Raw genomic sequence first — 13,131 nt, 5'->3', positions numbered from 1 at the left:
GCTTCGCCCCAGAAGATTTGGTTTTGATCAGAAATGATATCAGAGTCAACAAGTCGGGAGAAGGAAAGCTCGCTACCAACTGGAAAGGGCCATATAAGATAAGTGAAGTCTTAGGAAAGGGATACTACAAGGTAACCGACTTGAACGGTACTGAGCTACCAAGGTCGTGGCATGCTTGTAATATGAAAATGTACTATAGTTAAAAGCGAACTTCACTCCTTGGTGTACTCTTTTTCCCGACTTCATGGTTTTTTTCCAAAAAGGGTTTTCCTGATGGGGGTTTTAACGAGGCATCAAAGTGGAAGCTAGGGAAGAATAAGTGTTGAAGACTCCCCTAGTAGCAAAAAAGTACCTTCATCAAATGAATAAAGATCTTTTTACCACATCTCTTTATAAATTCCAATAGCTGTTATCATTATTCTATGAAATGCACAAACTTAAGCTTGATAAAACGTAAAAATCCCATGCTCGACCTACGCGGTCGGTAGGATAAAACGATGAGGTACAAGTTGGTGTAAAGAGGTTACACGATCGATCATAGTAACTCGGAATTCCAAAACTTAAAACGACTACTTAGTCAGAGGAACCGAGAAAATAGAAATGCATCGCAAAAATAACCTAAGTTACAAAAACTCAATAAGCGAAAATTGAGTACAAGGAATACAAAAAGAGACAAGAAAACCCATAAAAAATCAAAGACAGAAGCTGTCTCAAGTAAATCAAGTAACTTAGATAAAATACAGCCTGTCAAGATGAAAGGTTTTTTCAAAGCAAAAAGATCGAAGAGGTTTTTTCTACGAGAAACCTAGCAAAAGAAATTGCAGAAAGCATGCACGCACCAAATATGCTATAAAGCTCTTATCCAAAAAAGGGCAAAAAGTTAAAAGCGCATTTTTTGTTAACGGCCTAAAGAGGCCAGAGAAGTCAACAACAAACCACCACAACAACAAATAAAATTGTTCAACAAGGGGCCCACAAGCCGGGCCCCAAATAGCTCAGTTCAATTAGAAGAAGAAAAAATTAAGAGTCATCAGAAGGAAGAGAGGTCGGATCAGCGGCAGGAGAGGACAGAACAGTCTCTTCGGCAGCAGGGGTCGGAACATCTGAAGACGTGGGCTGAGATCCCTCTGGTTGATCCTTACGAGGAGGAGATTCTACAAGTCTTTGTCCACGGGTCTTCAGCTCAGAATTCGTTTCAGGTCGGGGAGGAGAAACAATAGCCCCATCCACAACAATCTTATCAGGATCAAGATGGGAAAGATCCAGGCCAGGAGCAATAACTTCGACTTGCTCTCTGAAAATTCTCCAGGCCTCCTCCGAGCTCTCCACCACGGAGTCCTCCAAATCCTGATAAGCCTCCCGACCTTTCTCCAACTCCCGCTGGAGATCAATATTCTCGGTAAAGACCCTAACATAATTCTGCTCCGCCTTCTCCTTCAGGCCCTCTGCCATGGCACACTGGGTCATCAACTTCTTCTCCCTCTCCTGAAGTTGGGACCTCTCCTCCTTCAACCAAGTAACTTCCCCCTGGAGCCTCTTCTCTTCCTCTTGATAGAGGCCAATCCTCCCCTCCAACTCCTCAACCTTTCGGGTAGAACCCAAAGAGTTGAGGGGAGTTTGGTCCAAGATATCAAGAAGTTTTGTACATACCCCTGCAGCCTGAACACTCCCCTGAACCAGGATATTAAGATGGTTTCGAATGGAAGCATCATCCATATTAATTTGAGTATGGTAAAAGATGTGATTCTGAACAAATTGGAGACCATCAAAATCCCTAGAAGAAGAGCCAGACCCCGAAGTCTTACGCTTCTTCTTCTCAGGTTCAGGGGAAGCTCGGCATGAAGAATGGGAGGAGGAAGAGAAGAAGCAAAAGCAGAAGTTACCATAATGGGACGAGAAGAGGTCCCCAGATCACGAGGAGGAGGAGGAAAAGGAGGAGGAAGAGTGCCGGCAGCCCTCGCGGCATCAACCCATGCTCGCGATCTTCTCTTGGCATCCTGAACCTTCTAGTAGGAGGTGCTGGATCCTTCTTTCACCATCTCTGAAAAGAATAAAACAAAGGATTAGTCAACAAATCGGAAGACTACAAGTCGGAAGACTATAAGTCGGAAGCTACCAAAATCAACAAAAAGGAAAAATGAAAGCTACCTAATTGGGTCTGCACAAAACGTGGAGAACCGAGAAGAAACTTTTTCGTGTCCAGATTAGGGGCCCTTCCCCAAACTTCTCGGAAGAACCCCACAACGGCCTCCTCAACCTCATCCAAGTCATCTAGGCCATATTTCTCCACAAGAGAGGCCTCTAACCAATAAAGAGGAAAGCAGGGAGAAGAATTTTCGTCCAGAAAAAAGGATGGTGACCCTCTACGGCTTGAATTTTGAAGAAAAAGTTTTTAAAATCATGAAAAGACTCGTCAAAGATAGAAAAAACTTTCTGACCTTGAATGGCCCAGAAAGACACCCACTGCTGCTTATTATTTTGACCACTAAAAGGCTTGGTCAGATGAAAAAGATAAAAAAAGATTTTTGTGGAGGTCGGGAAGTCCATCTCTCGGCTGACAAGTTGGTAAATTTTCATAAAACCCCAAGAATTGGGGTGGAGTTGAGTAAGAGCAACTCGACAATGGTTCAGAACCTCTATCTCAAAGTCAGAAAAAGGCAAAAAAACCCCAGACGGGTGAAAAGACAGTCATACATGAAGAAAAAATGGGGATCTGATTCAAAAACCCTCCTGAAACAAATCCGGTCTTCAGGACCCGGGGCTACCAACTCATATTTAGGCTTATCAATCTCATCGCTATAGATCCTATGATGGGTGCGAAGGTCGGTGATATAATCTACATCTACTAAAGGACTTTCCTCCATAACAGTATCATCCACCCATTGCGAAAGGGACTCGAGGGAAGACATCTTTTCCAATAAAAAAGAAATAGGTAAAAAGACAACGAGATCTACAAAGAAAAACGAAAAAAAGATAAAAAACGGGGTCTCTAAAAGAATAAATCAATCCCTCAATAAAACAGAGTCACTAAAGCTACAGACAGACTCGCTACGAACACATAAAAAACTCCTCCAATGTGCAAAATAAAGCATCAAATAATAAAGTAGGGAAGAAGAAGAGACTAACCTTTGATAAGAGCGAAGGAAAACGAACAAAGCAGCAGCGAAGCACTCCAAAAAAAAAAAAAAGGAAGAGTAGAGAATTTTTCCTTTGAAAGAAACAGAGAGTATATGCAGGAAGTTTTTTAGAAGGCGAAAGAAAATAAAGAAAAGAGAGGGAAAATCATTTATAAACACACCAAGGGCAACTTGGTAAAAAGCGACGCAATATTAAAGAAATGCGCTGTTACCAATGTAACTGCTCCCACGTGTAAATGCAAAACCCGTAACAGACACGACGTTTGATTAGACGCGACTGTTGAGAAATTCAAATCATGTCGGTTTCAAATCACGTCGGTTTCAAAATCACGTCGGTTTAAAATCACGTCGGCTACAAGTCCAAGTTCAAATACTCGAATCCAACTCATAAGTGAAAGAGATCGGACTCGAGTAGGGGCACTGTTTATACCCTGACCCAACACTAAGACTCAGGTCCAAATAAACCAAAAAGGCCCAATCCAAAGATTGGCCTTCGCTATCCACCGACATCCTTATAAAGAGGTCGGATCAAATACAGACTCCATTCCAAAGAAGTCGGGATCAAAGGATACCTGACAGATAACACTTACTCAAATAAGTAACTGCCCCTAAAATCTCTCAATCCACTTCCATGAGTCATATCTCAACAACCCTAAGATAAAGGGACGGTTATCCACCTTAAAAAGTGGAACTACTCCAACGGTGGTTATTGGTTCACCACTATAAATACACTGACACCCCTCAGGTATCTCTAAGTTCCAATACTCTCCAAACCTGCTAAATCTGACTTAGATATCGGAGTGTCTTTGCAGGTACCACCCCCATTCCATCATACATACAAGTTGGATGGCAGCTCCAGACGCAAGCCAAGTCGGAGATCACCTCCTTCTGACGTTTGGGCCAACCTCACAAGTCTAACCCATTAATCTCCGGTTACCCAACGTAACAAGTACTATAGCTAATTTAATACTCTATTTAATTTGTTCTTCTTCTGTTTTTATTTTAAAAACGCTTTTCGCAATTAATGATTGATTTTTATTTAAAAAAAAAAAAGAAACTTTCTCGCACTAAGCGAGATACATTATTAAAAATATTTTTCAAATGTTTTCCTGTATTATGCAAGATGCATATGCAAATTTTTTTTTTTTTTTTTAAATTTACTAAATCATCTCGGACAATACAAGAAGTAAAGACCACTATATTAGAGAATAACACCACTCAATTCTATTTTATTTTTTAGCCAACAATAGTCACGTTAATCACAACCATCTTATCATCCCCATCCAGATCCTTAAATAGTAAATACATAAAGCGCTTTTGTTTCATGATACATCCTCTCTGTTAGGGTCACATGGGAATGCATTTCTTTCATGATCCAAGCAAGAGAGTTTTCAAACCATCATTCCTCGCACTAATCTTAGACTTTATTTAATTTTTTAAGCCTCATGAGTACTAGAAACAGAATCAGAGATGAACATGAAGCAAACTTATCGGCTCTTTCAGCAACACTGATTTTTATTTCAGTAGTTAAACAGCACATGTTTATTGGTTTTACATCGAGTGTTGTATAATGATAGATTGATAGGTATGTTTGTGAGCTTGTTATTACTTATTAAACATATCACAACGTTAGTTAAAGTAGTTATACACACCTCTGAGCTACAACCTGCATCTAACTTAACTACCTTTCTTAGGAGAGGCTTTCTTTTTCTGTCTTATTATATGTATTTTCTTTTCTTTTCTTTTTTTTCCTCCTCGAATAATTGATTAAATTTAAAATTAAGCTCATAAAGTTTTTTCATCGACTCGGTCACTATGTATCATCTTATTTGGCCACACTTTCTCAGTCATTTACCACATTTTTTCTATTTGGCATTCCCCATAAATAACATTCAGTGTGGTAGTTTACTAGTTTCTAAACACTTCTCCAACGTTTCTAGGCCACACACTCGTAAACCATGAAGCCTCCAAAGTTTTCAGCGTCTCATCCTCATTCGATACGTGTCAACCACTCAATGGATGGTTTCTCATATCCCTTCCACGTCAGCACCTACCTCCACCCAAAAGCACACCCATTCTCTGTCTCTCTTACTCCTCACTTTCTCCACTCAAATCACACCCACAGCCACAACAAAAACAAAACCAGCATCTAAATTCTCATGTTACTACTTCACATTCATACACTTGAACCTTTTCTGCTCGTAATCTGAGTCCCAAAGATAAAATCTTTGGCACATAATTATGCTATGGAGGCCCTCAATGCTGTTGGCTTGACCCCTTTATCTGTGCTTTCTGACACAAGAAAACAACCCAGAAAATTCTCTTCACTTGCTACAATTTCCGCGTGCAAAGTCTCAAACTTTTCCACTTCTAACAACACCCAACCTACTTTGCAACAGTGTTTATCCAAGGGTCTGATTCTTGCAGCTTCTGTTTTCAACACTGGACTTGCCGCTAGAGCTTTAACATATGAAGAGGCTTTGCAGCAATCAGTGAATGTTCCTTCTAGTTCTGGGGATTTTGATATCAACGGAGTTATAGATAGTGTTATCAGTTTTGGAACAGAGAATCCTGCTGTTATAGCTGGAGGAGTAGCTATTTTGGCTGTCCCTCTGGTCTTGTCACAGGTTCTGAAGAAGCCTAAGCCATGGGGAGTTGAATCTGCAAAGAATGCGTATGCAAAACTTGGTGCTGATGACAATGCTCAGTTGCTTGATATAAGAGCACCTTCAGAATTTAGGATTGAGGGTACACCGGATGTTGGAGGTTTGAGGAAGAAACAAGTTTCAATTGCTTACAATGGTGATGATAAGCCAAGATTCCTGCAGAAACTTTCTTTGAAGTTCAAGGATCCAGAGAATTCTACTCTGTTCATTCTGGACAAGTGAGTAGAGTTCAAAGCAGTTTCCTTTTTCATTGTTTTGTTTGCCATTAATATATATCACATTCTATCATTTCATTTTGGCTATTGATTGTGGAAAAAGAATGTTTTTCGATGTTGAAAGGTTAATGGGGCTGTCAATTAGCTTGGTTTAAATGACTAGATCTTTCTAAAATAGAAACAAGACTTTTTAAAATGAAATTCTTGAGTAAGGAGTTAATGAAGCTGCCAAGTTCAGTCTACATTGGCATCTTAATTAATTCAACTACCTATTTTGTTGTTCTTTTGAGTTACGAAGAGTAAAGACTTGCAGCTGATTGAGTGAACTTGTGATGGAAGCTAGGTTTGATGGGAACGCCGAACTCGTTGCTGAGTTGGTCACTGCTAATGGATTTAAAGCTGCTTATGCAATCAAGGATGGTGCAGAAGGACCACGGGGATGGAAGGTATCTAGTGTCACTCACCGCTTTTCAACTTAGAGATGTTAATTTTTTATCTGCTTACCATATTCTCAATCTGATTGAATGGACTGCAGAATAGTGGGCTTCCTTGGACACCACCAAAGAAAGGCTTGAGTTTGGATTTTGGCAATTTGGCAGAGGCTATTGGAGTATGTATCTCTTCTTTCTCTAATATTAGTTTTAATTTTCGATTTGGATGCACACTCATAATATGAATATTGATAGCTTAGTTCAATTGAGAATTTAAGCTGGTGAGAAAAGGAACTTATCAACGTATGATGCTGTCTTAGATGGATACACTTTTCATTATATTATTAAAGTTTATCTATATTCTTATGCATAATGTTCATAAATGTACGGATGTTTATATTAATGTTGTTCTAGATTCTGGATCAGAAGCACTTGTTTCATCACTTTGAATATGTTTTGTAGCATCCTGCTTGAGATATTGAATTTACTTACATAATGTTACTTGGTTCATTGGATTGGAGGACAAAATTATCATATGGAAATACAAGATTTTGATGTTCATAACATATTTTCGATTTAAAACTGATAGTCATTGTTTGCGATCTTAATGTATCACTACATTTCTGTGAATTTCTAATTGATGGAAGTTTACTGCAGGAGAGCTCTGATGGTTTGGCTGTTACTCTTGGGATTGCTGCAGCTACCGGACTCGGTGTATTAGCTTTTACCGAGGTTGACTTGATGAGTTACTTTACATACTATTTCTCTTTTTCCCAAGAAAAAATCATATTCTGACACATCTATACTGATGTGGAGTTGTTTGTTGATGCTGTTTCTCTATCTATACTGTACAGATAGAAACAATTCTCCAACTTTTAGGATCAGCTGCAATTATTCAGTTTGCTAGCAGGAAGCTTCTATATGCTGAGGTAAATACAGTGGAGTCATCAAATTGTCTATGGATACAGTGTATGTTTATTTTTCTACATAAAGCATTCCATGTAAGTTCTTTTATTTTATATGACAGGATCGAAAGCGAACACTACAACAGATCGATGAGTTCTTGAACACCAAGATTGCCCCTAAGGAGCTTGGTGATGAAATAAAGGTACTTATGACATTTTTTCCCTTCTTCATTAATTCATAAACAATATAACATAGCTATTTCTAAAAAATTGCTTAATGTGAAACTCATTTCTGCCCCTTCATATCCTGTTGTTGTTGTATGGTTGTGAACATTAGCAAATTGGAAAGGCTCTTCTACCGACTTCCACCAACAATAAGGTTCTTCCTGCACCAACGGAACAAACCTCCGAGCCTACTACATCAGATACGACTGTACAGAAAGCAGAAGCTACTCCTGACACTATATCTGAGTCCAAAGTAGATGCAGTAGCAGCCCCTGCTCCGGAAATAAATTCGGCCGAAGTTAAGGCACAATCAGTTCCAGGGACTCCAACACCCCTTTCACCATACACCAGTGTATGTCTCAACTCTCAGCTTCATTGCTTCATAAAATTTTCACTTGCTGTATTGATTAGATTTACTTATAGCAGCCAATTTTCTTGGAACTGATCTTCCATATATGATTTTGTTTTGTAATTAACCGTAACCATCTATCCTGAGACCCCTCTGATAATTTGTTTTTCCTTTACATATGCTTATTGTTCTTCATGTTCATCAGTGTTACCCTTTTTTCCTTCTTTACTTTGCAGTATCCTGATTTGAAGCCTCCAACATCTCCCACCCCTTCACAGCCCAATTTACAGAAAGCAGAAGCTACTCCTCCGGACACTATATCCGAGTCCAAAGTAGAAGCAGTAGCAACACCTGCTCCTGAAATAAATTCGGCCGAAGTTAAGGCACAAGCACCTCCAGCAACACCAAGACCCCTTTCACCATACCCAAGCGTATGTCCCAACTTCCATGCTTCATAAAATTTTAACTTCCTTTGAGTGTTAGCAATACACAGTTCTTTTATCTCTGCCTATTTCTGTGGTTTCTATCGAAGTTTGAAGCTTTTAGCAGAGTGAAGTTTTAGTCCTGTATAGTATAACTTTTAGCTTGTGTGCATGGTTTTGATGAGAAATTTTGTACTACATTGTTCCAATAATAATTAATGAATTAGGAGATTGTTTTCTTCATATATGCTTATCCTCCCTTTTCCTTCTTTGACTTGCAGTATCCTGATTTCAAGCCTCCAACATCTCCTAGCCCTTCACAGCCCTAGAATTTTGTTGTTGTATACCAGGAAGAGAATTATATAGCAGGGAATCTTTTGTGTAAAATTTCCAATGCCATATCAAAATCTTTATGTACAATGCAATGGTCTTGCCACAAAAAAATCTTAAACTTACCTAGCATTTTAGGTTGAAGATAAGATCCATGTGGTAGGTTGTATTATTTACAATCTTTTGTGAATACTCTTCAATTTATGCTACTTTCGACAATCTTTTTGTAATTGATGGATAGTTTATAGAGTTGACTTTCATATTACTTATGTTGTGATTTTTCTTACTAATATAGGGAATAAAAATTGTTTGCTCTTACAACTGGCTATCTTGTGTTAGAGTGAAAGAATAGTATAAATAAATAAGAGTAAATGTCAAATTGGTTCTTAAAAGATTTTTTTTAATCAAATTTGTCTTTCAAAAATTTTAAGTTGGTCACATTAATCCTTTCACCGCTTTCATTGTTGAGGGCGTCAAAATTTGTTGATGTAGTATGCTAAGTGATACCACACTGAAGTGATGGAAGCAATGGAAGGACTAATGTAACCAACTTAAGATTCAAATTACATACATTATTAATATGAAAAATAAGAGACTTAATGTATTCAACAACTCTCACAACATTCTTCTGTAACTCACATTAACAATACAATTGCATAACCATAGCATGATTCTCCATAACTCATTCTGACTCTAATATTTGTTCTTTGTAATGACAAATAAATCACACTAAGTAATGATCACATAACCACCAAAACAAACTTCCATTCAATACTATTTTATTCATTCATAATTTGTTCAGAACCTTCAGGAGTTTCTGTAAGACTTCCTTGGAGGCTAACTTTTCAGCTGTCTTCTCATTTGCAGCTTTAGCAGTAAATTTGTTAGTGATCCCATTATTAGCCTTCACTTCAACTTTGACTGAAGCTTCACCATTGCTGCGGGACACCAGGGTTTTTGTCCTTTTATAGTTTTCTTTTTGGCATAGTTCATGCAATTGCCCAATCGGATGAAGCCGTGCCGTTTCAGGTGTAACCAGGGGTTCCAAAAGAGGCCTTATGCTTCTGAACACAGCCTCTTTACTGTATCCTGAATCAACATAAATGGCTCCTGCTACAGATTCCATAACATCTGCAACTACCTGTTAGAAACAGAAATACTATCTCATGACAAATATTTAAGATACCAGAGAAGTCTAATAATGAGGAGATTCATGAATATGATACTAATGTGAATAAGCAACTTTTGATCAGAAAGAAATCTTGCACTGAAGGATAAAAGCTCACATGAGGGAAAGATGTCTCCAATTCCCATCCAAAAGTTGATTTTAAATTTAACTTCTCAACAACATTCACTGTGTCTGCAATTTGCTTGTCTAGTTCCTGTGAGTTGTGGAGTATGTGTTCATGCAACTTAACTTTAATGGCTGAAATTGCATAACACTCATTATTCACAGAAATAGTCCTCATGACTGTCAAAAATTCAGACGATGCATCAGGATACTCCGTGTAAAAATGCTGCGTGATGCAATAGTCCAACACCGCATCGCCAAGAAATTCTAGCCGCTGCAGGGCAAGTTAACACTCGAAATTTCAATCATCACAATACAAGAAAGAGGGAAAATGAGTAATACTAGTTCTGTTGAAATGTTCTTACTGATTAGAATCTAAGTAGTCTTGTAAGTACCTGATAAGATGATGGAACACCCGGGCGCTTGTAAGAACCATGGGTCAGAGCTTCTACTAAAAGATAAGGGTCTTTGAATGTATAGTTCAATAAGGATTCGGATTCTAAAAGCTTATCAAGATTCTCCAGGGGGATGCTAATGTGGCTTTGATATGGTATAATGTTGGTATCAACCTCAATTCCAATCCAATTCATAAATGCCATAGCATCTTCTTCACCTCTTGATACTGTGCTACTGCTAAGGAAGGCACCAATTAGTGCCTCAACAACATCAGCAACAACCTTGTTCTCCATGTTTGTTTTTCTTCCACAAGCATACACTCTGGTTCTGCTAGAAGCACACACTTCTTTAAGTGAGAGATCTTCTGACTTATCACCCGGTATAATCCATTGTTTCGGATTCAAAGTTTCTTTTCGTATGAAGCCCTGCAACATATAGATTTCCATTAAGGAATAAAAATTAAACCACCTCATATAAGTATAACCATCTTTGTTACATAAACTACTTCAATACTCAGATTGCAGAGTGATGAAGAATCCAGCAACATTTTTTAATTTCTAGCACAAAAATGGTAGTGTTGAATAAAGGAGAAAACAACATAATCTATTACTAACTGATATCAAACATGTAAAATGTTTGAAAACAAATATTAAGGAATTAGAGTACCTGAAGCCTGCTGCTGCACCCTAACTTAAACAATTGAGCATTCGAAATCATGTTCTTCCTCTCTTCAGTAAGAGGACCCTCACGAAGATTTTGTTTGGTTTTAAAAAGTTGTTGGGTAGCAGCATACTTGAGAAAAGAATCTCCAAGTGTCTCCAAGGAATCATAGTCAAAAACCTCTTGACATTCCTTTGTAGTAATTGCTTGCAATACCTGCAATTAACAATAATATATTCATAAGTTTAAACAAGAAATATAATGTGATGGCATGCATCTTTCACAGGAAGAAGAAGCACACCTTAATGATTGGGATATCATTTTGCGTACAATGATCCGAAAGCATCTTCTTTAAGTTGAAAGCAATGAGCAAGGACTCGAGCCGATGCATGATTGATGGAACAAATGTGAATGAGTATATGGTTCTGATTGATATTGGTGACATGATTATATTACAAAGTTCTGGTGGCAGCTCATAAGATCCCATGCTTGGTTCTAAATAGGCAAAACATATAAAAACATTTCACATCATACTGATAATGAATTGTATTACAAATTTCACTAGAATTTATGAGCAACAAAGAGTTAAACCTTTCATCCTTTTTTGTCTGTTCTTCTGCAGGTAATTTCCCACTTTAAAAACACTCGTTCCTGCAAGTAGGGGTTGATGTTCAAATCGTAGTTCAATATGTCTGAAAATTTGAAACAAGAACCATGTTATCTATAGCCCTCTATGAACACATCAAGTAGATAAACCAGATACAACATACAAGATATACTACTTACTTGTTTTTGAAGTGATCCTTGTATGTAATTGCTTTCTTACCTCCATTCTTTAGAGGTGAGTTTCCATTCAAGTCCGTTATACCATGAATAATGTAAATTTCATTATTATGAGGGGTAGTGACCACACAATTCCTAAGTTTACAATAGCAAACTAGTCCATTTATGGTCATAACATCAGCATGATGATCCTTACAGTCACAAGTACTTTCATATGAAAAAGGAACACAAGAGATAGTGTTCCAATCAACAACTGAATTTGAAAGTCTCTGGTTTGCAGCTGTGGCTGGGAGCAGAAGATAATCAATTTCAGGATTATCTCCAAAACAGAACTCATCTCTTGGATTCACATCAGCATGCAAAAGGATCCTTAAGAGGGTGGTCTGAAATCTTCTACAAGTTTGAACCTGTAGAATTTAAGTGTTCAAATATATCCCCAAAAGAACAAGAAGCTTGTAGTACCCAAATATTGTTCTTCATGTAAGTAAGGTTACCTCATGTGGGCTAAGATCAATGGTTTCTACTTGTCTGAAATTGACTGAGATGTTCCCTCTTTGGGCAGATAACTCAAATAATTGTGTGTTTGCTATTATTTCCGAGTCAAGTTGAGTCCTCATTGCAAGAACAATGTCCTGAACCGATACGTTACACTCATAATCCTGCTTCAACTCAATCAAGTAGCAATGGTATGTTACAGTGCAATCTGCATTTGATGAACAATTGACCAGTTCGGATGGCACATATCTGGGTTGTGGTTCATTATTACCTGCGTATAAATGTCATTTAAAGTTGTTAATATAATAAAGTGAAAACTTTAGTCAAAACTGTTTCAGAAATCAGAAGTAACTGCCGAATATACCATAAGAAAAGATAAGATGATGATGTTAGTAAGTAAAGTAACCAGTTAGTTACCAGAATGTTCCATGACAATGTGTCAGCAAATATATATCCGTACGAAGATTTTGTGGTATGATATAAATTAGAGGATCAATATGTGAGTGGAGTGAAGTTGCATTAACTATATATATAGCAGGGAGGAGGAAGTGACTGTGTTAGGGAGTAGGGACCACACCACATTCGTCCAAATGAAATGATTGGAATTTTGGTCTCCTTAGTGTACAAGTTGCTTGCTTAACAAGCAACCTCAATTTTCAATTATGGGTAGTGACTCTTCCGTTCTTTCTTTAGTTTAACAGTGGCTTGCTAATTATTATTATTAATAACAGAAAAATAGATCCTTTTAATTTTTTTTAATTATTTAATAAAATATAATTTTTTATTTTACATTTTTAAATAAAATAAAAAATATATAAAAATATTA

The 13,131-nt window shown here is 37.6% G+C and overlaps 2 protein-coding genes across 2 annotated transcripts; one reads left to right on the top strand and one right to left on the bottom strand.

Moving 5' to 3' along the window:
- Positions 1-4,364: 4,364 nt before the first annotated feature.
- LOC112758434 (rhodanese-like domain-containing protein 4, chloroplastic) lies at positions 4,365-8,945 on the top strand. The gene is made up of 9 exons (XM_025807108.3): positions 4,365-6,021; positions 6,362-6,464; positions 6,554-6,628; positions 7,107-7,181; positions 7,304-7,378; positions 7,477-7,557; positions 7,692-7,931; positions 8,165-8,359; positions 8,632-8,945. Exons 1-9 carry the CDS (start codon positions 5,384-5,386, stop codon positions 8,677-8,679), a joined length of 1,530 nt encoding a protein of 509 aa, XP_025662893.1. The 5' UTR covers positions 4,365-5,383; the 3' UTR covers positions 8,680-8,945.
- A 337-nt stretch (positions 8,946-9,282) lies between these two features.
- On the bottom strand, positions 9,283-12,880 carry LOC112758430 (endoribonuclease Dicer homolog 2). The gene is made up of 9 exons (XM_025807105.3): positions 12,723-12,880; positions 12,305-12,576; positions 11,814-12,217; positions 11,619-11,719; positions 11,329-11,522; positions 11,034-11,243; positions 10,367-10,792; positions 9,967-10,245; positions 9,283-9,821 (listed from the first exon to the last, which is right to left on the bottom strand). Exons 1-9 carry the CDS (start codon positions 12,733-12,735, stop codon positions 9,468-9,470), a joined length of 2,253 nt encoding a protein of 750 aa, XP_025662890.1. The 5' UTR covers positions 12,736-12,880; the 3' UTR covers positions 9,283-9,467.
- Positions 12,881-13,131: the final 251 nt, after the last annotated feature.

Source organism: Arachis hypogaea, chromosome 16 (assembly GCF_003086295.3).
Source record: "Arachis hypogaea cultivar Tifrunner chromosome 16, arahy.Tifrunner.gnm2.J5K5, whole genome shotgun sequence".
NCBI lineage: Eukaryota > Viridiplantae > Streptophyta > Magnoliopsida > Fabales > Fabaceae > Arachis > Arachis hypogaea.
Note: the sequence above shows the minus strand (reverse complement) of the source record. Positions and strands in the feature narration are given on the sequence as shown.